At 42.3% G+C, this 26,975-nt stretch overlaps 1 protein-coding gene across 1 annotated transcript; it reads left to right on the top strand.

Moving 5' to 3' along the window:
- The first annotated feature begins 14,749 nt into the window (after window positions 1-14,749).
- LOC117282261 (zinc finger protein 300-like) lies at window positions 14,750-24,697 on the top strand. Its single transcript, XM_033751218.1, has 6 exons — window positions 14,750-14,851; window positions 15,575-15,632; window positions 16,699-16,863; window positions 18,158-18,325; window positions 21,834-22,102; window positions 24,691-24,697. Exons 2-6 carry the CDS (start codon window positions 15,630-15,632, stop codon window positions 24,695-24,697), a joined length of 612 nt encoding a protein of 203 aa, XP_033607109.1. The 5' UTR covers window positions 14,750-14,851; window positions 15,575-15,629.
- The last annotated feature ends 2,278 nt before the right edge of the window (window positions 24,698-26,975 follow it).

Here is a 26,975-nt window from a genome sequence, read left to right as displayed (position 1 = left end):
AAACACCTGACGTCCAGCCCGTAGACAGTCAATATACTGACTGCGCTATCCCGACTCGTCACTTGCAGATCGTAACCTGCCGCTATACTGACTCCATTAACCCGGATCCTCACTTCCAACACGTAAGCAGTCTGTTTACACTCTGCGCTATACCGGCTCCTCTCGTCCAGTCTGTAGCCAATAGCTATATAGTGACTGCGCTACTCAACCCTCACTTCCATTCCGTACCCAGTTATTAAAATGACTGGGATTTTACGTCTCCTCACGTCCAGTCCCTAACCAGTCATTATACTGACTTTGATATCCCGTCTCCGCACGTCCAGCACGTAGCCAGTCGCTATTCTGACTGTGCTATTTCGGGCTCCTCACGTCCAGCCAGTAACCAGTAGCTGTATTGTCTGCGAAATTCGGTCTCTACAAGACCAAACCGTAACCGGTCCTTTACGGTCTGCGCTATACCGGTTTCTCACGACCATCCCGTAGCCAGTCAATATACTGACAGCGCTAGCCCGGCTTCTCACGTCCAGCCCGTATCCAGTCGTTATACTGACTTCGCTATACCGGCTCCTCACGTCCAGCTAGTAGCCAGTAATTATACACTCTGCGCTATCCCGGCTCCTCACGTCAAGCCCGTTTCCAGTCACTATACAGACTGGGTTATGCCCGAACCTCACATCCAGCACGAAGCCAGTCGCTATACCGGCTGCGTTATCAAGGCTCCTCACTTCAAACACGTAGCCAGTCGCTATATTTACTGGGATATCCCGGCTCCTCACGTCCAGCTCGTAGGCAGTGGCGATACTGACTGCTCTAGTACAGCTCCTCACGCCCAGCCCGTAACCATTCTCTATATTACTACTCTAATACAGATCCTCAAGCCCAGCTCGTAGCCAGTAATTATACGCATTACTTTATCACGTCTCTTCACGTCCAACCAATAGCCATTCGTTATACTGTATGCTCTAACACGTCTCCTAAAGTACAGAACGTACCGAGTCACTAAAGTGACTGCGCTATCCTGAATTCTCACGTACAGCTCGTAAGAAGTCCCTATATGGAATGCGCTATGCCGGCTCCTTAAATAATCTCGTATTTAGTCTCCATACTGACTGCGATACAACACCTCCTCACGTCCAGCACGTAGACATTCACTATACCAACTGCGCTATCCTGTCTCGTCACGTCCAGCTCGTAGCCAGTCGCATTACTGGCTGCTTTTCTTCAGGTTCTCACATCCATCCCATAGCCGTCAATATAAAGAGAGCGCTTTCCCGTCTCCTCAAGTCCAGGTCGTAGCCACTCGTTACACTGAGGACTCTACTCCAGCTCGTCACGTCCAGCCCTTAGCCAGTTACTATACCGACAGCGAAATCATGGCTCCTCACTTCCAGCCCGTTGAATGTCGCAATATTTACCTCCTTATCCCGGCTTCTCACGTCCAGCCCGTAGCCAGTCACTATACTGACTGCGTTATTCCGGGTCTTCACGTCCAAGGCGTAACCAGTCGCTATACCGACTGCGACATCAATGTTCCTCACGTCCAGACCGGAGCATCGCTATACGGACTGCGCTATCCCGGCTCCTCACGTTAAGCTCGTAGCCAGTCGTTATATTTTTTGATTTGTTTCTTTCTGGTCCGTCACACTAACAATTACAAATATAAATCACTCCGTCCAATGTGACCTGTAAGTTATTTACTACATGAAAACTTAACACCCTTACATGTTTCGGTCTCTGTGGACCATCTTCAGAGGGCAAACATCACTACAAATAGGAAACCACCATCACATAAGTTGTTTAGACGTAAAGTACGTACACTTATATGCTACAATACATAGTACACAAAATAGAACATTTCACAAACACAGCAGTATCCTGGGAATGTAAAGTTTTTTAAAAATTTGTATAAAATTTCTTGATGCTAATTAAAATTTTTTGTATTGTCAATAATTAAAATTCTTAAACCATGCAGGCTCGTGTTGGTCCTCCCATCGTCCCTCTTATATCGGGCAAAATATCTGCCCCATATAAGAGGGACGATGGGATTATGAACACGAGCCTGCATGGTTTAAGAATTTTAATTGTTGACAATACAAAATATTATTAATTAGCATCAAAAAATTTTATACAAATTTTTAAAAAACTTTACATTCCCAGGATACTGCTGTGTTTGTGAAATGTTCTATTTTGTGTACTATGTATTGTAGCATATAAGTGTACGTACTTTACGTCTAAACAACTTATGTGATGGTGGTTTCCTATTTGTAGTGATGTTTGCCCTCTGAAGATGTTCCACAGAGACCGAAATATGTAAGGGTGTTAAGTTTTCATGTAGTAAATAACTTACAGGTCACATTGGACGGAGTGATTTATATTTGTAGTCGTTATAATGTGTGCGCTATTCCGGTTCCTCAAGTCCAGCACCTAGCCTGTCGCTATACGGGCTGCGCTATTAGGATCCTCACGTCAAACCCGTAGACAGTATCTATACATAAGGCGCTTTCCAGGCTCCATTCGTCCAGGCCGTAGCATGTCACTATACTGACTCCGCTATCGCGGCTCCTCACGCTCAGCCTGTAAAGAGTCCCTATACAAACTGCACTATCCGGGCTCTTCAAGCCCATCCTGTAGACACTCATTTCACAGACAGTGCTATCCCGGCTCCTCACGCCAAGCCCGTAGCAAGTCGCTATATTGATAGCACTATCGTGGCTCCTCGCGTTCAGCTCGTAGCCAGTCTCTATACCGACTGCGATATGCTGGCTCCTCTCGTCCAACTGGTAGCCAGACAATACACTGACTGCCCTATCCCGGCTCCTCAATTCCAACCCGTAGCCAGTCGCTATACTGACTGACATATCCCGGCTCCTCACGCCCAGCTCGTACCAAGTCCCTATACACACTGCGCTATCCCGGCTCATTACGTCCAGCCTTAAGCGAGTCGTTATACCGAAAGAGTTATCGCTGCTCCTCACGGCCAGTTCGTAGCCAGTCGATAATCTGACTTCGCTACTACAGATCCCCAAGTCCCGCCCGTAGCAAATCGCTATACCTACTGCACAACCACATCTCCTAAATTCCAGTCCCTTGCCAATCACCATATTACCTGCGCTATCCCGGCTCCTCAAGTACAGCACGCAATCGGTTTTTATACCGTCTACGCTATCCCGGTTACTCACGTCCAGCCCGTTTCCAATCACTATACTGACTGCCTTATCCCGAAACCTCACGCCCTGCCCGTAGCTACTCTTTATACTTCCTGCACTATCCCCAGTCCACACGTCCTGCCTGTAGCCTGTATATATCCTGACTGCGCTAACACGTCTCCTGACGTCCAGCCCCTAGTCAGTCGCTATACTCACTGCGCTATCCTTGCTCCTGACGTCCAGCTCCTAACCAGTCTTTATTCTGACTGCGCTATCACGTCTCCTCAGGTCCAGCCCGTTGAAAGTCGCTATATTATCCTAGCTATCCAGGAGCTACACCTGCTCCTCTCGACCAGTTCACAGCAAGTCGCTATACAGACTGCGCTACTCAAGCTCATCACGTCCAACTCGTAGCCAGACGCTATACTAACTACGCTATCCCTTTTCGTCAAGCCCAGTTCGTTGCCAGTTGCTATACAGACTGCGCTAACATAGCTACTCACGTCCCGCCAGTAGCCAGTCGCTATACTGAGTGCGCTATCCCGGCACCTCACGTCCAGCACTTTGCCAGTCGCGATATTGACTGCGTTATCCTGGCTCCTCACTTCCAGTCCGTAGTCAGTCGCTATACTGACTGCGCTATTTCGGCTCCTCACGTCCAACCCGTTAACCCATCTCTATACGGACTGCGCTAACTCAGCTCCTCACGTCCAGTCTGTAGCCTCTCTTTATACGGAATGTGCTATCCCGACTCCTCACGTCCAGCCTGTAGCCAGTCACTATATTTACTCCCCTATACCGTCTGCTGACTTCCAGCCCGTAGCCAAACTCTTTACTGACTGAGCTCTATGGGCTCCTTAATTCCAGCCCTAAGCAGTCGCTAAACTGATTGCGCTCTCCAGGCTCCTCACTTCCAGCTCGTAGCAAGTCGCTATACTGACTGCGCTATCCCGGCTCCTCACATCCAGCCCGTAACCAGTCTCTATACTGACTGCGCTATCCCGGCTTCTCACGTCCAGCCCTTAGCCCGTCGAGATAATGATTGCGCTATCCCGTCTCCCCACGTCCAGCCCGTAGCCAGTCGCTATACAGTCTGTGCTATCACGGCTCCTCACGTCCAGCCCATAACTTGCCGCTATACTTACTACGTTTTCCCGGCTCCTCACTTCCAGCCCGTAGCCAGTCTCTATACCGACTGCGCTATCCTGGCTCCTCACGTCAAGCCCGTAACTCGTCTCTATACCGTCTGAGCTATCCCGACTGCTCACGTCCAGCTCTTAGCCAGTCGCTTTAATTACTGCTCACTCCCGGGCACACAGTAGCGTTGTTAGTTGAGGCACTATGCTACAAGCCGGAAGGTCGGGTGTTTGTTTCCTGATGTGTTTACTGCATATTATTGCATATTATTACTTAAATTGTATACCCTCAATAAACGTAGTTTTGCAGAAAGGAAATAGAACACAAATATTTTACAACCCGAGTTTGCCATTTCTCTTTTGTTTATCATCCTCTTCTTTCCATCTAGTGACAAGTGACATCTTTTGTTTTATGCACACTCTTTACATAATTTGTACGCATTCATCCAATTAAAGAACTTGGCATGTAAATGTATTTGTTTGATTTTTAAGTTACCAGATTACTCTGTGTCAGTTTTACATTTTATAATAATACGTAAAAATTATCGCTGATGCCCAGCAGGTAAGAATTTGGAAGGAGACCGCCTTGGCCTTCTTGGCTGCGTAGATTGAGAACATAGCAGGGGAATCTCCAGTCCAAATAGCAGGTCACGTGGTTCTGTTTCTGAACGCCTGTTTCCTGAGTACAATGTTATAGTTTTACTGCTAGATATACAGGAATAAAAATTGATATTTCAAGTGTACTCTTAACACTGGGGGAATAAAATGATGGTTATCTTAACGGTAACATACACAGCTGTTTCCAGCCTTTACCTTTTGAAACCAGTTTGATATGCAACCACAGCCATTTTATTTTAATCTGATACATTTGTGTACAACTGTTTTTTTGATTAGCAGTTGTCATTCGTTTGACTACCCAACGGTCCCACATACATTCAGCGGATGTCATAATATAGAATTCGAAGTAATGCCGCCATTTTATAAAATAGAAAAAGATCTGGATTGATTCACGCTTGCCCTGAGTTTTCATTGTTTACAGAGATAGTCTTGACGTGTCCTTTTCGCGGTCAAACTTCAGAATCATGAGTTCTAAAGCAAGCCTTTTGTTCTGTATGGTTTTATAGTTCTGCTCGCATTTCACTTCTTGGTGACAGTCTCATATACTGTCTCATATACTTGTATCTGTGTCGACATCTGAGGATGGCTAAGCATGTGCACGTTAGCTTTAAGAATTTTCATGTTGCTCCTTTAAAAAGAATGAAGAAAGTAAAGCTATCTCTGTACAGGCCGTGGAGACCCGTAGGTTTCTGAGATATTGAGGCTCCCATATTTCTCTAGACAATCGGCTCACAGATGGCGGGGGGTTTGTCAGGCTTATGCTCCGACCGGCAGCCCTTTACCACCAGGAAGATTCCTTGCACTCATTTCTGTTATAGACTGAGTCGAACCCCAGGCCCACAGTGCGGCTGGAAATATTAAGTAAATTGAAAATCCAATGACCTCATCGGGAATCGAACATGTTTCGTAACAATGACAACAGAACTCATCTTGCTCAAATTTATAGTTTAAGATTTAGTTTAAAGTGTCAGGGCCTGCATGGATTTCACCATGTATATATTTTACATGAAACTTGTGTTGGTGTTTATTACTTCTCAGTGTGTCTTGACGTAAACGTTTTTTGTAAATAATATGGAATACAAAACTCACTGAAAACTACGTTTATAAAAAAAAATTGTCGATCTCTATTGTGGCATGAAATACCGTTGCTATGCAACGATAAGGAGATCGGTGACAATACCAGACCCGTTTCTGGGCAACGGTTCGGTAAATACTTTTCCACTGCTAGGCATCAGATTATTAACAATGCAACAGTTAGACTATAAAAATGGAAACCGTGTGTTTCTGCAAGGTCCGCGCTGAGATTGTACAAGCAAGGGGCAAAGTTAGTTATAACGTTACTGAATCTTGGTAAGGACCCAAAACTCGCTCAGAATTTACCTGTACTTGCCTCTTGTTTTATAACAGGCAAGCTATTCGAGACCGTTTTTCACACAATAGTCCAAATCCACACCGAAGAAAAGAGTCCATACTCACAATTGAGTCAAGTCGCCAGCGTTACCTTAACATCCAAATCATGATTCAATGCGCTCTTTGAAACAAACAGTTTTTCTTGTAAATTACGTTAACTGACAACAGAGTAACAGACGTAGTGCCATCTGAAAACCACGCATCCGCATCGCTCTTTGGGAACAGAGTATTACTCGTACCATAATTTCACGTATTATCATGTCAATTTTATTCTAAAGTAAGGTAACGTAATATAAAGCTCTTCTAGTACTTAATTAAGCACCACGCCATGAATAAGTATGGGGAAATAAGGCATAGCTCCAGATTCTTGATCTCCGCACTAGATAGAGATGAGTTGTCAGCTTCTCTTTCCTACCCTTTTACCCCCTGGTACATATTGGATAGGAGGCTGGGTGGGTTCCCGCGCTGGTTTGGACGCTTTAGAATAGGTCTCTGCCGTGAATCGAACACCGTCCATCTAGCCCACAGCCTGCCGCTATACCGAGCTATCCCGCCTCATAAATCAAAACATAGAGTATTGAAAAAATGCAAAATGCAGGAAGCTCTTCTCAGTAAATATTTTCTTAAAAATGACAAAAGTTGATGTCAGAGAGACCATTGCTGACACGTTAGCCTACCGGCGTCCACCTACAGAGAAAACCTATGTCTCTGTAAGGCACAGATGAAGAGGCTGCGGCGCAACTGTCTGCACAACCCCACCCGCTCCCTCCAGCCTTCTTATGGGAACAAAGACGTGTCTTCTCGTAACACATGCTGGGACAATATAAGCCAACGTAATCCTTCTTGACCAGAAGCAAAGCCAAACTGGAACTCTCCACAATGGCGTCTTCGTGATGACACAAAGTTCACATCAACCTAACGAAACTGCACATCTCACGTAACAGCGGCTTAAATATGGCTGATGGGGTTAAACCTTTCTCTTGAACACGAATCATCTATCAGACAGAGCACACACAAAAGAGTTGGAGTTCATACGCTCTCATGGCCGTGTAGTCTGGTGTTTTACAGACGTTTCGGAGGAAAGTACTGCCTCCATCTTCAGGATTCAAGAATATGCCAAACGTCCCGACGCCCTCTGTTTCTTCCGGACTTCTACCAGACTACACAGAGTCACAGCATTCACCATAGCTACCGCTGTCAGACGTTATTTACCTAATATGGGCATGACCACAGTGCCGAGTATTTCTTCACGAAAATTTTATGGTAAATAATAAAGTGAACTTAGGGCTTTCATAAAACACGGAATGGGGTAGGTGTTGAACACACACATAAGAGGCCACGGGGTAGCGTAGTTGGTAGAGTCACGAAACTACAAGCCGGAATGTAGAGGGTTCGATTGACGATGAGGTCACAGGATTTTTCAATTGACCTAATCCTTCTAGCCGCACTATGACCCTCGGGTCGACTCAGCCTCTAATACAAATACGTATCAGGATTCTTCCTGCGGGTAAACGGCGGCCGGCGCGTAAGGCTGACAACCTCACCTCTTCTGCGAGCCGATTGTCTAGAAAATGTGGCAGCCTCGACTTCTCACAACCATATGGAACTCCACGGCATATTACGGGGATACCTTCACTTTTCTTTCCTGAGGAATGTCACTAAAATTCTCAGTCATAATAAATGATGTCCGTTCAGGGATTCGCACCTGGAACCTTTCCTATATTTGGTAGCACTGTTAACCGCGAAATCGAGAAGTTGACTAACTCCGTGGTCTGTAGTCCTCAAGCGAACTATATCGACCGAGCAACCGCCGCTTGTCGGCGAAATTAGTACCAACTTTAGCAGATTGGGGATGTCGCGTGGTCAGCGCAACAAGTCCCCACGGCCGTCTATTTCGTTTTTCTAGACCGAAGCCTCTATTTCCTTAAAATTGCTCCTCAATTATCTTCACGAGGCTGAGGGGACCCCGTTCCATACCCACCACTTATCAGAAAATCTGGTAGCGCCGGGAATCAAACCCGGACCTCTGGATCTGTAGCCAGGAACTCTGACCACTAGACCACAGAGGTGGTCCCAATTGAGTATCAAGCAGACGAAATTTCTGTACATTTTCCTCACAGGAAATGAAACTGCCTTCAGCAGACGCCGCAGAAGGAAGTTCTGTGCCCGGTGGGACTGGCGGAAACATATCCTTCCTCCCGCCTTCTCTTCAGTTCAGCGAGCTTTTGTTTCGATATCATACACGTACACCCACTTTTTATCACCTGTTACGAAATTTATCAGAAAGTTCCGTCAGCATTTGAACGACAAAACAACTCATGACTCACCGTGACACGTTTCGGTTTATGCTAATCTGTCAAAAGATGTGGCGCAAATTTTGCAGCAACACGATGCATCTCCAGTTTTCCGTTCAAAATTGTGTGGCACAAACTTTTACTGATGCCTATTTCTTCAGTAACTTCACGGAGAGTTGGGCGACAATTTTCACGAATCACAGCACTCTTTCTCAACATGATCGTCCGTTGATGTGGACGGCCGTCCAGATTTGGTATTTTCTTCGGTGGATGTTCAACCAGATTTGAAACGTTGGTACTATTCGTAACATCGTGAACGCCTTAAACAAGCCTCTCCATATGCTTGCTTCAACATCTGAAACGTCTCCTTCAAAGTGTTTGCCAATTTGAAACAGAATTTCAAGCAAACGCGTTGCTCTTCGAGGTCCTCCATGTTTCAACTTGCAAAGATTGCAAAAGGCACAAGAGACAGTTTCACTCTACCGCATGTACTCGATGACTAAATGACGTGAAGTGATGGGGCAGGTGTCGGGTTAAATTAAGGTCACCGCTACACAATGCCACTGTCGCAAGTCACCTGTGTTGGCTCTTTGGTGCCCTAATTAACAGATTCTGTTTCTTTTTGGACAGACCACGTATACCTGCTTATCTCGAGGATAAGCAGAAAAAGAACAGTACCTGTTTCATCCTTAACCTCATCGACCGCCGCCCTTAAAACCAATTGCACCGGCACCTGAATCAACATTTATGAACTGTCACATCAAGAACTGAGTTTAAACAAACAAATTTAATTTGCCTCACTGTGGAGTTTTCAGTCTTTCGATTTATAAGGGAACAGCCCCTTCTTACGAAACAACTATCGGTTTTTGGCCAACTCAAAGGCAGATACGTACATCGTACCGAAAGTCATGAGCAACTTTTCTTTGCATGCAACCTTGGAACAGCAGACGAAAGAGAGTATAGTGGTAGGTGTAACCAGCTGTTGTGTTAATCTTGAGTGTCTTGTGACGTCAATAGCTTGCATCACGTGACCTGTATCACTCCTAACAAAATGGCCGACAAAGATGTGTCATCGAATTTCTTGTGAAAGAGGAAATCCCTGTTGCAGAAATTCACCAGAGACTTCAGCGTGCTTATGGAAATGTGTGCATGGTTGCGAGCAGTGTTCGAAGATGAGTGAAACATTTTAAAGATGGGAAAACCAGCAGCGAAAATGAGCCTCGGAGCGATCGTCCTCGAACAGTCTCAACTGAACACAACGAGGAAAGAGTGGATGAGATCATTCAAGATGACAGGGGCGTGACTGCGGACACAATTGCCCGAAAACTTGCAATAAGGCACAGTGCAGTAGAGGAGATGATTGAGAGCCTGGGCTATAGGAAAGTTTATGCTTGTTGGGTCCCGCGTTTGTTGACCGAAGACCATAAAGTTCAGCGAAAAGCCATCACCTCAGAACTGCTGCAGAGATATCGACATGAAGACGATGATTTTTTCTCTGTATTGTGACAGGTGACAAAAGCTGGTTTCACAATTTCGAGCCTGAAACGAAACGGCAGAATGTGGAATGGCACCATTTCCATTCTCCATAAAAAAGAAGGCAAAGACAGTGCCATCAGCATACGAAGGTGATGGGCACAGTCTTCTGGGATGCAGAGGTGTTTATTTTGCCCGGATTCCTGGAACCTGGGCAAACATCAATGCTGCTCGTTATGTCCAGACGCTACACAAGCTCCGTCGTGCATTGCGCGATAAACGTCCGGGACGAAATATCATTCTGCATGACAACGCTCGCCCCCCAGCCGCTCGCCTCACATTGGATGCAATTAGACAGATGGGGTGGGAAGTTCTTCCATACCCCTCCTATAGCCCTGATCTGACACCCTCCGACTACCATCTTTTCGGATTTGTGAAGGATCAGCTGCTCGGATAACGTTTTGAGACAAGGGAGGCAATCCAGAAAGCAGTGCGTCAGTGTCATCGGATGGCTGGAACGGAATTTTACAGAAGGTGAACATTCAAACTCCCAGAACGCTGGTAGAAATGTGTACAAAGAAGCGGCGATTATGCGGTAAAATAAAGAAAGGTGTGTAGATTGAGATGGTGTATTTGGTTTGTCAATAATAAAGCACGCTACTTTACAAAAAATTGTTGCTCATGACTCATGACTTTTTAAATATTAAAGAAATGATCTTGGATTATTACACCTGGCGGAAATAGCCATGTTTTCCGAACCGTCGGCTATTATCCATGAAGATTAGCTACGAACTACCACCAAAGCATGAAGAAGTACTCTAGGAACTTAGCCTATACACGCTGAATGCATTTCTTTTATGAAGAATACAGTATTAGATATTGCTATCNCGTCGGCTATTATCCATGAAGATTAGCTACGAACTACCACCAAAGCCTGAAGAAGTAATCTAGGAACTTAGCCTATACATGCTGAATACATTTTTTTATGAAGAATATAGTATTAGATATTGTTATTTTGGGAGTCACATTGCATGAACACCTGGCCCAGTGCACGTGGCTTGTATTATATCAGAGACATCCTGCAGTGTGAACTTTCGTGGTCACTGAACTGCTCGAGCCGTGTTATCAGCAAGCAATTGTTGTGCCTACATCATCTTACTGATATGGGCAACACCCGAGCCCTAGCCTCTATGTTGACGAAAAACAGTAATATTCAAACATTTAAAAACATGAATGACTGGTTTAAAGTTTATTTATTGACACTAAATTTTGATAAAACATATTTTCGTATAATTTTTTACTAAGGATAGTTGTCTATTGGTGCGGTAACAGATTGTTAAATCTATTAGTATCTAATTTTTGCATAAATTATTGACAATCTGTTGACATGCAAAGGACATGTCAACTGGCTTATGTCTAAATTAGTTTCGGCCCGTTATGCAGTCAGGGCTGTTAGACCTTACATGTCACAAGAAACAACAAGAACGATTTATTTTTAATATTTTCATTCCGTCACTATCTATGGTATAATTATCTGGGGAATTTCTCTTTGTATTAGTCATACTGTGGGATTTTCGATGTTCTAAAAGACATCTAGGGAAAACTGTAACAATTGTATATATTAAATTGTATAAATTGAATGTACAGAATAGCTACAAGGCTATGTGGAATGTCGATGTTCAAACGTTGGTTGGCCCTGAAAAGGGCAGTTTCTTCCACCGTGAGAGCGCTGGCAGAATTTTNGCTACAAGGCTATGTGGAATGTCGATGTTCAAACGTTGGTTGGCCCGTGAGTGCACTGGCAGAATATTTTCCTTTGTAGTAGACCTAGTCTTTACGGCCGTTCAGCTGGTTTGTCCGGCCGGTTATTTAGTGCTGCGTGCGCCTGTAGGAACAGCTGCCTACGGTACGATTGATGACTGAGCCGTTGTCTCGGCTCAGTTGCAGGAGAGCTGCGGCAGCTTTAGCAGTAGTACTTAGAGCTGACAGTCCGCCGACGCGGTGGAGGAGAAGTATTGGTGTTGGCGAGGAAAGCACCAGCATGCCGACAAGTTTGGCCGGGAATGCAGTACATGCGTTCTCAAAGGATATAACTTCTTACCTCATTGTGTTGCATAGTGATGGTGGTTTAGTCTCGTTGATGTTTACACATCCGATGTTAAGTTTTAAGTGCCGAATGGCAGACTATTATGCAGTATACACTATTATACACTTTTCACTGTTATATTCATGAAGAGTTTATTTACATATTACACGGGTCTATTCTAAAGAGGCAAACCGGTAAAGTCGGCATAGATATCATCTCCACATGCCTGTCCTTCCTCGTCACCACCAGATGAATCGGAGCTATCATCAGTACTGTCATCACTATGACCGCCAACATGGAATACGAACACCCGTCCTGCGTCCAAAAGGCCTTCCTGTGCCATTAATTGTTGCTCAATGTTCCTTACATGTTGGCACTTACTTTTCCATTTTTCTGCAGTTATGGGAGCCACTTTTTGGTCTGCCAGTTTAATGATGTCATCCGTCTTAAATGTGGTATCGTTTTTGAGCAACCCAAATTTTCGCGTTGGCCCATATTAACTCAATTAGTTTTAGTTCTGGGTGATACGGATGGAGTCGTAAAATATTGCGACTGTGTTCTGCAAAGATTGCATTTATTTTACAGGAAAGGTATTTCGGTTTGAGTGGTAGGATATTTTTATACAGAATGTCCCAAGAAGAATGTGCCGGATTTCGGGAGGGTGTTTCTTATGTTAAAGTATGCCGACATAACCCAAAACACCTATGTCCAAAGTTGAACGGTTACGGAGATAATGGCCAGAGAAGTGTGAATCTTTGACAGGTGTTACACACTTATGGATTACCAAATACATATTAAAACTTCCAGGAATATGTAGTTTCTGTAATGTTAATAATGTACGTAACATCAAAATAACTTGTGAGTGACATGAAACCATAAGTTGAACTACAAAAATCTCGCACGCCATGTTATAGTTGTCGTTAGGGTTCCAAGCACTATACATGACACATGAATGGCGAGCACTGACGTAACATGGCTGACTGCGCATTCTGGTATGCTTGTGTAGGCGGCTAGTGTGAGCTGTCATCACCAAACTCGAGGACAAACATCGATAAGATTTGTCAGTTGACAGGTACAGTGCGTGGACCCGCCCAAAAACCACACTTTTCTCGGCCCATTATCTCTGTAACCGTTCAACTTTGGACATAGGTGTTTCGGGTTATATCAGCATACTTTAACATAAGGAACACCCTCCCGAAATCTGGCATAGTCCTCCTGGGACACTCTGTATATGTCTGGATTCCGCATGGATGAAAAATCAGTGTTATTTTAAGTAATAGGTGAAGGTGATATTTTAGCCAGGATATCATAAAATCTCTTCTTGAATTTGAGTTAAGGGCTCTGTTTAGTTGTACATTATGGTAGGGAGCATTATCGATGACAAGGACAGAATGTGGGGGAAGGTTAGGAATAAGTCACTCCTTTAACCATTTTTCATAATTGGTGTAGTTCGTATCACTGTGGTAGTCTCCTTTTTTTGGTGGGATTTGAAGCGGACATAGGCATTAAAGATGAAACCGCTGGCCTTTCAAAATAGGGGAAAATAATCCCTGGATGGATCCATGACTCCATGCATATGGGGTGGTGTGCGATAAACGAATATAGGTTTCATCCATGTAGATGATTTTTACCATATAATCATATCCTGTACTGAACTGGCGAACATGAACCTAACATTTTCAATAAACATTGCATTTCTTTCGGACATATTTTTAATTATTGCTATATAATCGTATCCAGTACTGAAATGGAAAATAAATAGATACCAAATTTTCAGTATTCATTACATTTCTGTAAGGTATATTATTATTTTTGCCACATTATTCTGCCCTGTACATAACTGGTAAAGATGAATATATCAGATTTTCATGTGTCATTAAATGCAATGTTAATCTTGTTGACAAGGCTGCAGTTTACATTCTAATGAAATTAATAATAAATGGTTACATGAGTACTGTTGCTTACTGTGCATGACTTATAATACATACATATAAGTGAAAAACTTTGTTCTGTGTGGCTTTCAAGTGTAAATTGTGAGTAACTTATGAGGTATAGTATAAGTGTGTCTGATGAAAACAGAATTTTCTTTCAAATTTCCCAGTCTTCAGCTTCCATAAATACATGTATTCCATGTATGTTACAGCTCACAATGTCCAGTGCATTTGGATAAAGAGGTGTGTGATGTGAAAGAAAGGTTATTACTTTCCAGGCACTGGTGAGAAAAATAATTTGCAACCTGATCTCATGTACTGTTTGCTTTTAAAGGGGGAACCAGGTTTAACATCACTTCACTCATATCCATTCCAAAGGATATGGGTGAAGTGATACTGAACAGAGTTAAAAAAAGGGGGTTCAGGAACCTCTGCAGTGTAAAACATCTGGTTGCATAATTATTTACTGCTATTCTTGAGAAAAAAGCTTTCCAAAAATGGTGAAGAGGGGGGGGGGGAAGCGAGAAACACCCAAAAGGTGATATGTAGCATACCTTCTTACCGTTTGCGCTGTCGGATCTGGCGGCCATTTTGTATTTAGTTAGAGGTGAATTCGCAGAGATGGCAAAAGCATTTCATCGTGGTGTCATGGCGGCTATGTTGCCCACCAATAACATGTGAGTTTCATGGGGCTGACCACAAGTTGAACGAACTCCTGCATCGTCGGTTACGGATATTTTGTTTGTAATGAAAGTGTGTAAGTTTTGGGTATTTAGGGACGCATTGGGATCATTGAGATAAATTCAGTTTCCTCATATTTTTAAAAATTTTGTGTTCGTGATATCGTTACGCAGTTGCAAGTTGTAGCTGGGATTCTGCTAAACTTCGCAACGCCCGCTCTGAGTGTGATTATACCTGTAGAATGGACATTTTTAGTGTTTTATGCCCTTTCTCGCCAGTTACACATACCCGCACATACCAATCCGACTTGTAAAGGAAGTCATGAGAGCCGACGGTCTGTGTTGAACTGGTTGAAGTTGCAGGGCATACAATGCGTTTTTGGGACTTTGCAATGTAAATCTGTAGAGTAGGTTTGCCGTTTCTAGGACGCGTGCATTGTGGTAGCCAGTTATCGACGTTTTGGAAGCAAAAGGTTCACTCAAAATCTGTGAACTACCTGCCATCATAACTGAGCAACAATTTGTTACACTACACAACGTGTAATAAGACTGCAAGCTTCAGTAATCTCTGCCAGCCTCTGCTGTGAGAACAAAGAAATCCAAGTCAGTGTGTATTCACGATAATTAGTGTTTCCTTACATACTTGGGCAAATATTCAGAGCTAGGTACTGGTACACTTGTTAGAAATATGATGCTGTATCACTATGATTCTTGTAAATGAATTCATTTGTCACCCACAAATCATGTGTGATAAAATATAGTTTCAAGGTTATGAAAGATTCTGCATTCTCTTGCAACAGGAATGCCGAGAATTCCACTACAGAGAGCTGAAGAAATATTTCCTGCTGTGACAGGATGGTGAGTGTTTTGTCCCTCTGTGCACAGACAAGAACTTTAATTCTCATATCTTAAGAAACTAAACTTGTTATGCCAAGCTTATGTTAGTTTTCATAATCCATCTGGGGAGTTTACATGGTTCTTCATATTGTAACCGGACTCGATCTTCAGTGATCTGTTGTGCTTCCACTTAGAGTAACCCATTATTAATCCTACACTTTTAATAAAGTGTAGGACCCTGCTTATGGGGGCATCATAAAAGTCACTTGGTTCTGTAAAAAACTGACCCAAGTGGCGAAATCTTAAATGAGCTATAACCTCACAATCACACAGGATGTGTGTGGATGATTTGTTTTCTTTGTAGGCACCTGTCACAAGTTGGGTTATCCGTCAGTCCCAACTTGAAAATATATCCTTTCAGGTGGCAGTGTCCAGTAAGTAATCCTACCACCCATCCTAGTTGATCTCTGTTTAATCTCAACAGATCCTTCGTTTTTCTGGCAGAGGGTCCTGCTATAGAACCCTTTGCATGTCTGATTACACTTATGGTTTCTATCAGTCTAGTCCCTGATCACTATTTTGGCAACTCTAGTTGAGATTCTGCAAGCTTGTTCAGATCCTATGAATGGCTGTTCATATCGTGATACGGGCAGGTCATATAGCATGCATGTGAGAATGAAAAATGCATACAAAAATTTTGACAGAAAACCTGAAAGAATGAGATCACTTGGGAGACAATTGTGGAGATGGATTTTGTTAAAGATACAATTAAGAGTTTTGGACTGTGTTTATATTAGGATGCAAAGTTATGATGGGCATGTGTGAACACAGTAATAAGTCCTTAGGTTCCAGAAAGAGCAGATATATATTGTCTGTACTTCCACAGGGACCACACGTTTCTCAAGAAGGTCCGTGCATTAAGAACTTAACACTTGCTAAGATTATGAAGTCTGTAGGGAAGAAATCTGTACAGAGTAGCTGTTATGGGTTAGATGTAATGAAAAACAGCTACAGAAAGGAGAGCATATATTGTTTCATGTGTGGTATTGTACAGCCATGACTGATAGAAGATGTGATGCCTTTACAGAACTCTACAAATTCAGAGATTTTAGCGGGTCCACATGGTGAGACATACCCAGCAAGTCATGATGCAAGCCAAGCCATGAATATAAAAGCTGAGGAAGTCTCATACTCACAAGATGAAGGGGATCCTGTGCAAATAACATTTCAGGAGATAAAGGCTGAACCTGAGGTGAGCTGCATTTGTCTCCATGTCCACTGTTGGGCATATATCACAGATAGGCAGGAATTCCAGTTCTCTCTCCCATCTCCATCTGTCTGGCTGTCTGTGCACTTGAAACAACTCCACTGTGCTGCTGACTCGCCTTTGAAGGCCTTTTTCTGAAGTGTCTCTAGCCAGTTATATTTTGTTGAATGTTGCTGCTTGTGATATGCCACTTCCATTTCCTTTTAAGCAGTTCTAATGCAGATGAAATTAAATTATGCATAAATGGAACAGTGTTTGAGGGAAATTAAATTCCCTGGGGAGTCATGGAACTGTTTGCAGTTAGTTACTGGTACACCTGTTAGAACCAGGAATTTAAGTTACTAGGACTCTTGTAAGCTAATTACAGTGAACCCCACAAGATATTTATCATGTGGTGATTAGGTTTCAAGGTTACAAAAGATTCTGCATTCTCTTGCAACAAGAATGACAGGAATTGTACTGCAGAGAGCTGAAGAAAAGTTTCCTGCTGTAAGCGAAAGAATTGTGTTTTGTGCTTGTGTGCACAGACAATAATTTTATTTTATTTCAGTTCTCTTGGCCAAAGAGCTAAATATTTTGTGACAGGCTTCTGTTTGTTTGCATAATATATGTGGGGTGTTCCTTACACTTGGGTGATAACAGTTTGGGATATTATGTAGGAGAGCAAAAAGTTCAAGGAGAGTAATGTGGGTAAGTAAAGTAGTGCTCATGCAACAGTGAGAAATGCAAAAAAAAAAAATTTTTGGAAGGAAACCCTGAGAGAAGCACACCACTTGGGAGCCCTAATTGTGGATTTGAAAGAAATAACTTGGAAGGGTTTGTACTGGGTCTGTTTGCCTTAGTATACAGAGTCATGATGAGCATGTCTGATCACAGTAATGAGCCATTTCTGACTTTCTCAACATATCCTGTATGCATTCCTCTTCTCCCCCATGCCTGCTATATGAGCTGCCCATCTCATCCTTCTTGAACTTATCATATAATTATGCTTGGTGAATGAAGGTTACAAGTTGTGGAGCTCTTCATTATGATGTTTGTAGGTACCAAATAAGGAGATATTCTCTGTACTGCTGCAGTGACCGATAGTTTCTCGGGAAGGCCACTGAGCTATGAACCGAGTACTTTCTAGTGATCGTGATAACTGTAGAGAAGAACATCTATACAGAACAGCTCTTATGAGTTTAATGTTACGAGAAACCGTCGTAGCAAGGAGAGCATACGCTGTTTAATATTTGGTGTTGTGCATCCATTTCTGAGAAGGATATGATGGTTTTTACAGAACTGTAGAAAATTAGAGAATACTTTGGTGGGTCCATATGGTGAGACATGCCCAACACCTCATGATGCAAATCAGGCCATGAATGTAAAAGCTGAGGCAGTCTCAGATGAAGAAGACGAGGAGGATCCTGTCCCAATAACATTTCCAAAAATAAAGGCTGAACCTGAGGTGAGCTGTATGTGCACTGTTAGGTAGATGACACAAATGTGCAGAAATGCTGCTTCTCTTGTCTGTGAAAATGAAACAACTCCCCTGTGGTGTTGACTAGATTCTGAAGGTTTCTTTTTCCTGAAATGTTTCCAGGCAACTGTAGTTTTGTAGAATGTTGCTTGTGATGTACCAGTTCCATTTTCTTTTGAGCAGATCTGATAGATGAAATGAAGTACTGTATAAACTGAATGTTTGCGGTAAATTGTATACAGGTAAAATTCTTCACATTTTCTTTGTCCAGTCCAATAAGCAGTGCTTTGGTACTACATCATAGAGTTCCAGGATCTATAAGTGCTGAAGTTTATCATTTGTTTTCTGTCTCCCATGCAGTCTGTATCCATGTAATAACATAGAGGTGTCATTGTGTTGAGGATTTGTAACAGGATAACTAATGATTCTCTAAAGATTTGTGACAATGTGTGACTGAATATAGACACGTCTTGCCTGTTGCCCTTTGTTTGAAGGAAAATTAATATACCTGACACCATTGGAGTTGCCCCTGCACCTGCTGTCGGGTCATTGGTTGTCATGACAGATTTTTTTGTTGTTTGTCAGACAGAAAGGTGACTGAACATTCGATACAAAGAATGTGTAAAAGGTGTAGAGAACAATAGTGAAGAACTGGCATTGGCAACACATCCTAATACAAGTATATAGACACAATTGTGGTGAAATGGAATATACAGTGCATGTAATTAAACACATAAATAAGGCTATTAATGAACATCAAAGAAAATTTCTACATCTACATATAGACGGAAGTTCTTAATTTTCTCAGCCAGTTCACAATGACTGATGTGCCACTGGATGCAAGACGCATACTAATTTTGCCAGTGAATTAGTATGCTTGTGGCCAGTAACATGTGGAATGAAGTATGCAGTTCACAGGTCACAGAAGGTGTTGAAAATGCTGTCCCCCTACACGTAGACATTCCTTGCGGCAGCAGAAGTGGTTCAGATTAACCCTTAACCTTTAATGGATGAATGTAATATATATCGACAGCAAGTAGCACCCTGTGTTGACCAAATGTTATATAAAGGACTTATGCTCCCTTTGGGAGTGCTCTCAGTTTGATCTTTGGTTTGAAACCAAAATAGACCCATGCAAGTTCATGTCAGTGGTTCATTCGTTAGCTCTGAACAATGAAATTGTTTATCGCGGTACTGGTTTTGATACTATTTATGTTTGGATATGACTGTTTATGGTGTGGCCAGCCAAATGGAGCACAACTTTGTTTTGAGAACTGAGGACTAAATATTCATCTGTGTTCCCATGTTAGTACTTCCAGAGCTTTCAAGGAAATGTGACGTGTTCAAGGATTGGTTTTCAATAGCGAATTATCAGTTAGGAAGTCGGTGTCGGATTGTCATATATTTCTTCATCAGTTTGAAAATCACTTTCTTTATATATTGTCACGTGTTGGGTATGTAACGCGACAAATAACTTCACGCCGTATTGAATATAGCGAATTTTTTCCACATTTGCTCGTACACTTATACAATTCACAATTACTGCCACTGGTAGTATCACAATTACTTCCACTGCTCTCGGTGACTTCACGATCCACACTGTGTCACTCCTGATCACACACTGCTCACATCCAAGTCTGTCAATCTGTCAATCAGTCTGTCTTGGTGTTGAGCCGCAATTGGGGCTCATGTCCAGATTTCTTTTTCTTTTTTCTTATATGAAAGGTACTGTCTTCTTAATTTGGTGTGTCCTCTCTGACGAGAGGTCGGGTCTGTCATTTGTCAGTCATACTGCTCGCATAATGCTCAGCTGGCTTTTTATACCATTCCCTGTTGCCTCGTGTTAACGGCTGTGTCTCCTGTGACGTCAGAATGGGAAGTGCTGTTATGTCACCACGGGGTGTGAGCGGAGTGTTTAGTGGCCTGTTACCATAGCAGCCACATTTGCTCCAGTGCTATTATGTCACCTCTAAAGGGTGGGGTGGTCCGGCATAGCGCAAATACGTCACAATATTTTTTGTGTGTCGGAAGAGGTATAAACCCAGTGTTTGCCTGGCACTCTTTTTGACTAATAATATAATTACTTTGCATCACTATTGTGCCAGTATTACTAACAGGTAAGAGTGTCACTTTGTCAGTAAACATAATTTATTTCAATTTGCTGGAAACCCCCCCTCCCCCAAGATGATCCTTTAAATGCACAAACAAATATCACGGTCATTGTCATTTCTCTGGCGAGGCCCAGTTCATCTGGCACCCAAAGGAGTCAACTGGAGGTGAAACATTCACAACACTGGCCAACCAAAGGGAAACAAAGACGTTGTTGTGTGTGTTCGATAAATAAGAAAAGTAGGAGCACCATTGTCTATTGCACAAAGTGTGATGTTGCGCTGTGTGTCATGGACTGCTTCGAGAAGTGGCGAACGCCCGCGCGCCTGTCAAGAGTGTGAAGTATCATAAACTGTGAAGTGACTGCATACTTCTGTATACATTTTATATACATATGTAGCTGTTGCAAGGCGTTCGCACTCCTGCTTCTACACAGTGTGGTGTGCCCAATACAATTTCACACATCCAGAAGTAGTGGCCATTTTCTGGCAAAAGCCAAACGTTTACATTGTCAAGGGATCTTTTGTGGCAAGCTAGGAGATGACTCATATGGATTTGCTCATGGTAACAGGGTGGACATGTCTATTGTACTGACACTATGCTATTATTCTTTTTGAGGACTTTTATATATACAGTAGAACTTGGTTATAACGTCATCAAAGGGACCTAAAAATAGTGTCGTTATAAACGAATGGCGTTGTAACCGAAATGGGCACTTCCACAGTAGCCTTATGTTAGTCACGTAAAAATCTACCAAAAACCGAGTTAAAATGTTGCATTTTTTAGTGAAATACGTAGTTAAGTACAGACTAACGTAACATTAACGTGGAATTAANGTTTTCGCATAAAACCCACGCTCCTCTTGCAGCCCGCGGTCGTATTCTTCCAGGACAGTCACGTCAGCAAGTAGAGAAAGTGAGGGTGGGCAGACACATCGAACTTTCCCACAATATCAGAGAAATTCAGGAATGAAAATGACGTTACATACGAGGTTGATGCATTTGTGCATGTCGTACTAAGCAAGGTATAAAAACAGTTGCTTTATGAGGAATTAGTTTGTACCATTGAATATGTGACACAATAGACAAGGTGTCGCAGAAACCGATGTTGCTATAACCAAGTTTTACTGTATATATATGTATACACACACAGCCTTTATTGTTATTTCATTCTTGGAGCCTAACCACTATTATTTGGATGCCTGTCTAGCCTTACAAATGCATAATTTCATTTAATATTGCAATTTGTTGAACAGTGACAGTGCAGCTTAACGTTGACTCAGAAACCTCCATACATGCTGATGGACTCAGGCTTCAACACACAATGGGGTGCAAACACATTTCTCTTCCTATTATGATTTTTCATGTTATTTACTCTCATTTTCCAGGGTAATTTGAATGTGCTTCAACCCGTACATGGTGAGGATCGACAGTATTCCTGCAATGAGTGTGGTGAATCATTCAGTCAGCACATTATTCTGAGAGCACACCAGCGCATGCATAGTGGGAAAGAGCCATTTTGTTGCATTGTGTGTCATAAATCATTCAGCTGTAAGAGTCTTCTAAAGACTCATCAGCGCCTACATATTGAGAAGCCATTTTGTTGCATCGTATGTAATAAGTCATTTAGTCATCAGAGTCATCTGAAGACACATCAGCGCATACATAGTGGCAAAAAGCCATTTTGCTGTGATATATGTAATAAGTCATTCAGGGATCTGAGTACTCTGAAGATACATCAGCGCATACATAGTGGGGAGCAGCCATTTTCTTGTGATGTATGTAGCAAGTCATTCAATTATCTGAGTAGTCTGAAGACACACCAACACATACATAGTGGGATGAAGCCATTTTGCTGTGATGTATGTAATAAGTCATTCAGGGATCTGAGTACTCTGAGGAAACATCAGCGCATACATAGTGGCGAAAAGCCATTTTTCTGTGGTGTATGTAATAAGTCATTCAGTGATCAGAGTACTCTGAGGAAGCATAAACTCATACATAGTGGGGAGAAGCCATTTTGCTGTGCTGTATGTAAAAAGTCGTTCATTTTGAAGGATGATCTGAAGAGGCACTTGCACAGTCATGGTAGGGAGAAGCTATTTTGTTGTGATGTATGTAATAAGTCATTCAGAGATCGGAGTAATCTGAAGAAACATCAACGCATACATAGTGGTGAAAAGCCATTTTGCTGTGATGTATGTAATAAGTCATTCAGTGAACATACTGCTCTGAAGATACATCGACGCATACATAGTGGCGAAAAGCCATTTTGCTGTGATATATGTAACAAGTCATTCAGTGTAGTGAGTAATCTGAAGACACATCAACGCATACATAGTGGGGAAAAGCCATTTTTCTGTGAAGTATGTAATAAGTCATTTAGTCAGAAGTATAGTCTGAAGAGACACCAAAGGATACATAGTGGGGAGAAGCTATTTTGTTGTGATGTATGTAAAAAGTCTTTCATTTCGAAGAGTCATCTGAAGAGGCATATGCACATACATAGTAGGGAGAAGCCATTTTGATGTGATGTACGTAAAAGGTCACTTAGTCATGACAGTAATCGTTAGAGACATCAGCGCATACATGTTGAAATGTGCAGTAAATCAGAGCAGTAGAGATGGGTTTAGACTAAAGGAACAATATGTGAGTTACACCATGCGACAGTATTTCATTTTGTAAGTAAGACTTTTTTGCTGTGTGTGACATGCTTCAGTTTTGTAGAATGCTGCAATATATTGAAGTTTATTACTGTTGCTAGCCTTTATAACTTATGGGAAATTAACTGAGTCCCATGGTACAAAATATCTGTGCAAATGAGTTCCATTTGATTCTGACTGCTGAATGTGCACAAGCCCTATCTTGTTGAGTGGAAACAGAAATGACATGACATTCTCCTGTAGTTATGTTAATTCAGCATTGGTAGCTAGTGATTAGTAGAGTGTAGTCATTGAAACGGATCGACAGCTTATACACGTAATTCAGCAGCATCATATTCTTTTTGCTGTGTTATCTGTGCTCTTCTGCCATTACATGTGAGTAAATTCGTTGATCAGTTAGTTTCAGATTGATATATCACTTGGATTGAGTACATTGAAATAAGTGTTACGGATTGGTCAGATGAATACAAACTGTGCTGTATTGGACATAGCAGAAAAGATATATTTCTGTGGTATACTTGGTATATTGATTAAAAAAAAAAGTTAAATAAAGGACGGTTGATTCAGCTTTTGGAGAAATGAAGTAGTACAGAGAATTTAATTGAAAGGATCATGAAATTCTTGCTTACATCTTTTCACTATGAATTCAGCAGAGAAACTGAGCGGTCTGTCATGAGATCAAAAATAGAAAGTGGTTTGGCAATGAGGCACTCCTTTTTGCTTTAGGTCTCCTTTGCCTTAGATGGAAATTGTCAGTGAAAATTGTGAAATATTCTTTAATAAAATTAATCAGTGTCAATATTATTACTGTAGGATTCTGAGAGTGGTGTATAACACACTGGCCAATACCTCAACTTCAAACCTAACCATCCGCCACATGTAAAAAGAGGTTTGATTGAAAGTCTCCACGACAGAGCCTCCACCATATGCCAAGATTGGCGAGATTTGGTCAAAGAAATTAACAACCTGAAACACGATCTTCAGTTGAACTGTTATCCCAAAGGCTTCATTGACTCGATCATTAATTCCAAGGGCAGTAGTCATCCGAAGAGAGAGAAGAACCCTCTGTGTTCTGTATATATTCCATATGTGAAGGGTGTTTCTGAAAAGTTTAAACGGATAGGTAATTGATATAATATTAGGACCATTGTCCATTCAAGCACACTCTTAGGAACTCTCTTATGAAAACCAGACCAAAAAGAGATTCGCAACATACGGCATAGTGCATCTGTAGCATTCCCTGTGAATGTGGCAGAAGCTACATTGGCGAAACAGGCAGATCTCTGGCCGTGTGGCTCCAGGAACATAGGCATATCCTCAAAGAAGGTCTTCTAGAAAAATCTAAACTAGCTCAACATGCCTATGAAGAGGGACATAAGGTAGGCTGGGATGAAGCTAAGATTTTGGATATTGAAAGGCACATCAGGTATAGGAAATACAAGGAAGTGGCCCATATGGCATGCTCGGCCAACCCAATTAGCCAACCCAGTTTGGACTTGGATCCCCATTATCAGCAATGAAGTCACCAATTCACATAGAATATTTGTATGATGTGATATATGATTTTATTGATTTCTATTAGGTTCTAAATTAGATAGACGTGATTTACTCCATTGGTGATGCTAGTTAGTCACTATCAGTTTCTTACTAGTTCTCCTTTTATATTCCATGCCGTGGTGTAATGGACCTGATTATTAGTTGGTTTCATGACATAAATTTCTATTGCTCTATCTATGCTGGTCCCACGCTTGTACATGTTTGGAAAAATTTGTTATGTATATTTTTCTTATTAGCTCTCATGGACTTAACCTGGTCTCAGGTAGTTATAACCTTTGTGGTTTGTGACATCGGTTGTCAAGTGATTGAGGCTAGCTCTTTCTAAGGAACCCAAGAGAATACGTGTTTTCCCTCACTTGAGGACGGAAACAAATCCAGTTTCCGAAATGTCGTGTTTTTGTTAGTTATCTTTAAAGCAAGGATGATGGATAAAGTCCCAAAAACCCACTGTCTCTGTGTCAGTATTATTAATTGGAATTTAGAGTATTGATATAGTGGAATGACTCAAGAGGAATAGCTTTCAAATGTACTTAAATTCAATGCAGTTATGGCCCTCCCTTCATGCCGTTTTCTTCACTGCCTGAATGAACTGCATTATAACCAAAACTAGTCTAGTACAGTTCGTTGTCGAGAGCGGTTGTGTTTCCGGAAAGTTAATAGAAATGGGTTGCTACCTGGAGGACTATCGAGCTCGTGTGGGCAACTGGGCTGCAAGGACTCCCTGGCGCCATGCCCAAGGCCGGGAGGTGAACGGACAAGCAAGAAGCTACATAGGCAACATGCTTCTATGCGCAGCGGCTCTAGCCATAGTATTAGTAATCGGCGGTGTGGAGCAAAACCCTGGTCCTGTTGTGGAGGCTGAGAACATTCTACAAGTATTGTGTAGCGGGTGTGAGAGGAACCTGAAATCGGGAACACAGTGCGACACATGTGGACGCTGGTTTCACAACAGCTGTGGCAATGTAAAGGCCCAAATGGCAGAGAGCGAGAAGTGGAGTTTTGAGAGGTGTAGGTGGGGCAGGCTTCGACAACTGGAGAATGCAAAGAAGCAGATTGAAGAACTTAAACGGAAGAACAGTGTGCTGGAAGATTAGTTAGGAGAAGCGGTTGCCAGGGGTGATGCGGTGCAGAGACAACAAGATGCTGAGTGCTTAGTGTTGGGTGACTCCATTATACGCAATGTGGAAGCTGAACATATGAGGGTACAGTGTTTTCCGAGAATTAGAACTGAGCAACTAGAGCGAGTCATAGACAACAGAGATCTAGGGGCCCCTGATACTGTCATAATTCATGTAGGCACTAACGATCTAAGACGAACTGGAAATCTGGATTATGTGATGGGTGATGTATATGCTCTGGTGAAGAAGGCTAAGACTAAGTTTCCTCAAGCCACTTTAGTTCTGAATGGCGTACTTAGGCGCAGAGAAGTGTCGTGGCGGCGTATTGGAGCACTAAATGACAGATATGACTGGGTAGCGAGGTCGCTGGGAGTTACATTTGTGGACCCAAACAGTTGGATTGAGGACTGGGACTTCGGCAGGGATGGACTACACATAAACAGTAGCGGAGCGAGGAAACTAGGTCAGCTGTATTCCAGAGTGTGTGACTTCGGCGGCCGAGTGCAAAATAGGAACGAGTGACTGCTGCTGAGGGTTAACAATGAGGGAACGCCTGGAAGGATGACGAACACGATTACCGAGGATCCGACGCTAACTGGGGCAGCGACAAGGAGACAGGAAGACACAAGTGATGGATGTGTAGCTACGGGAGGGACACAGAAGATAGAGGGCAATTCTTTGGTCTTGCTTCAGGTAAATTGCAGGAGTATTCTTAATAAATTTTTAGAATTTTGGAATTTAATTGATACATATAATCCCGATGTTATAATAGGTCCGAAGTCATGGCTCAGAGAGGAAATCAGCAATGCCGAAGTTTTTAGGGACGAGTACACAGCTTTCAGGAGAGAAAGGAATACTAGAGGTGGTGGAGTGTTTATTTGTGTAAAGAATTACATTGCTTGCATGGAACTATGGGTGGACGAGGATTTTGAAATTGAATTGAATTGAATTTATTTACATTCTATAAATCCTAAGCAGGTTAGTACCTTTGGATACAGAACAAGTCAAAAGGTTACATACATAAGTACAGGCAATTTTAGCTTAAAAATTAATATAACTTAATTTTACATCATTCTCTATTTACATTGAAGTATTCATCTAAAGAGTAGAAGGAATGAGCATGCAGATAATTCTTTAACTCTTGTTTAAACTTTTTAGTATCATTGCCCAAGTTTTTAATACTTTGTGGCAG

Source organism: Cryptotermes secundus, unplaced genomic scaffold (genome assembly GCF_002891405.2).
Source record: "Cryptotermes secundus unplaced genomic scaffold, Csec_1.0 scaffold897, whole genome shotgun sequence".
NCBI lineage: Eukaryota > Metazoa > Arthropoda > Insecta > Blattodea > Kalotermitidae > Cryptotermes > Cryptotermes secundus.
Note: the sequence above shows the minus strand (reverse complement) of the source record. Positions and strands in the feature narration are given on the sequence as shown.

What these genes read in the sequence shown, in the direction of transcription:
- LOC117282261 (XM_033751218.1), top strand. An exon ending in AGATAAAGGCTGAACCTGAG is followed by an intron (nt 16,864 to 18,157) that starts GTGAGCTGCATT and finishes TGGTTTTTACAG; the next exon opens with AACTGTAGAAAATTAGAGAA. An exon ending in AAATAAAGGCTGAACCTGAG is followed by an intron (nt 18,326 to 21,833) that starts GTGAGCTGTATG and finishes CTCATTTTCCAG; the next exon opens with GGTAATTTGAATGTGCTTCA.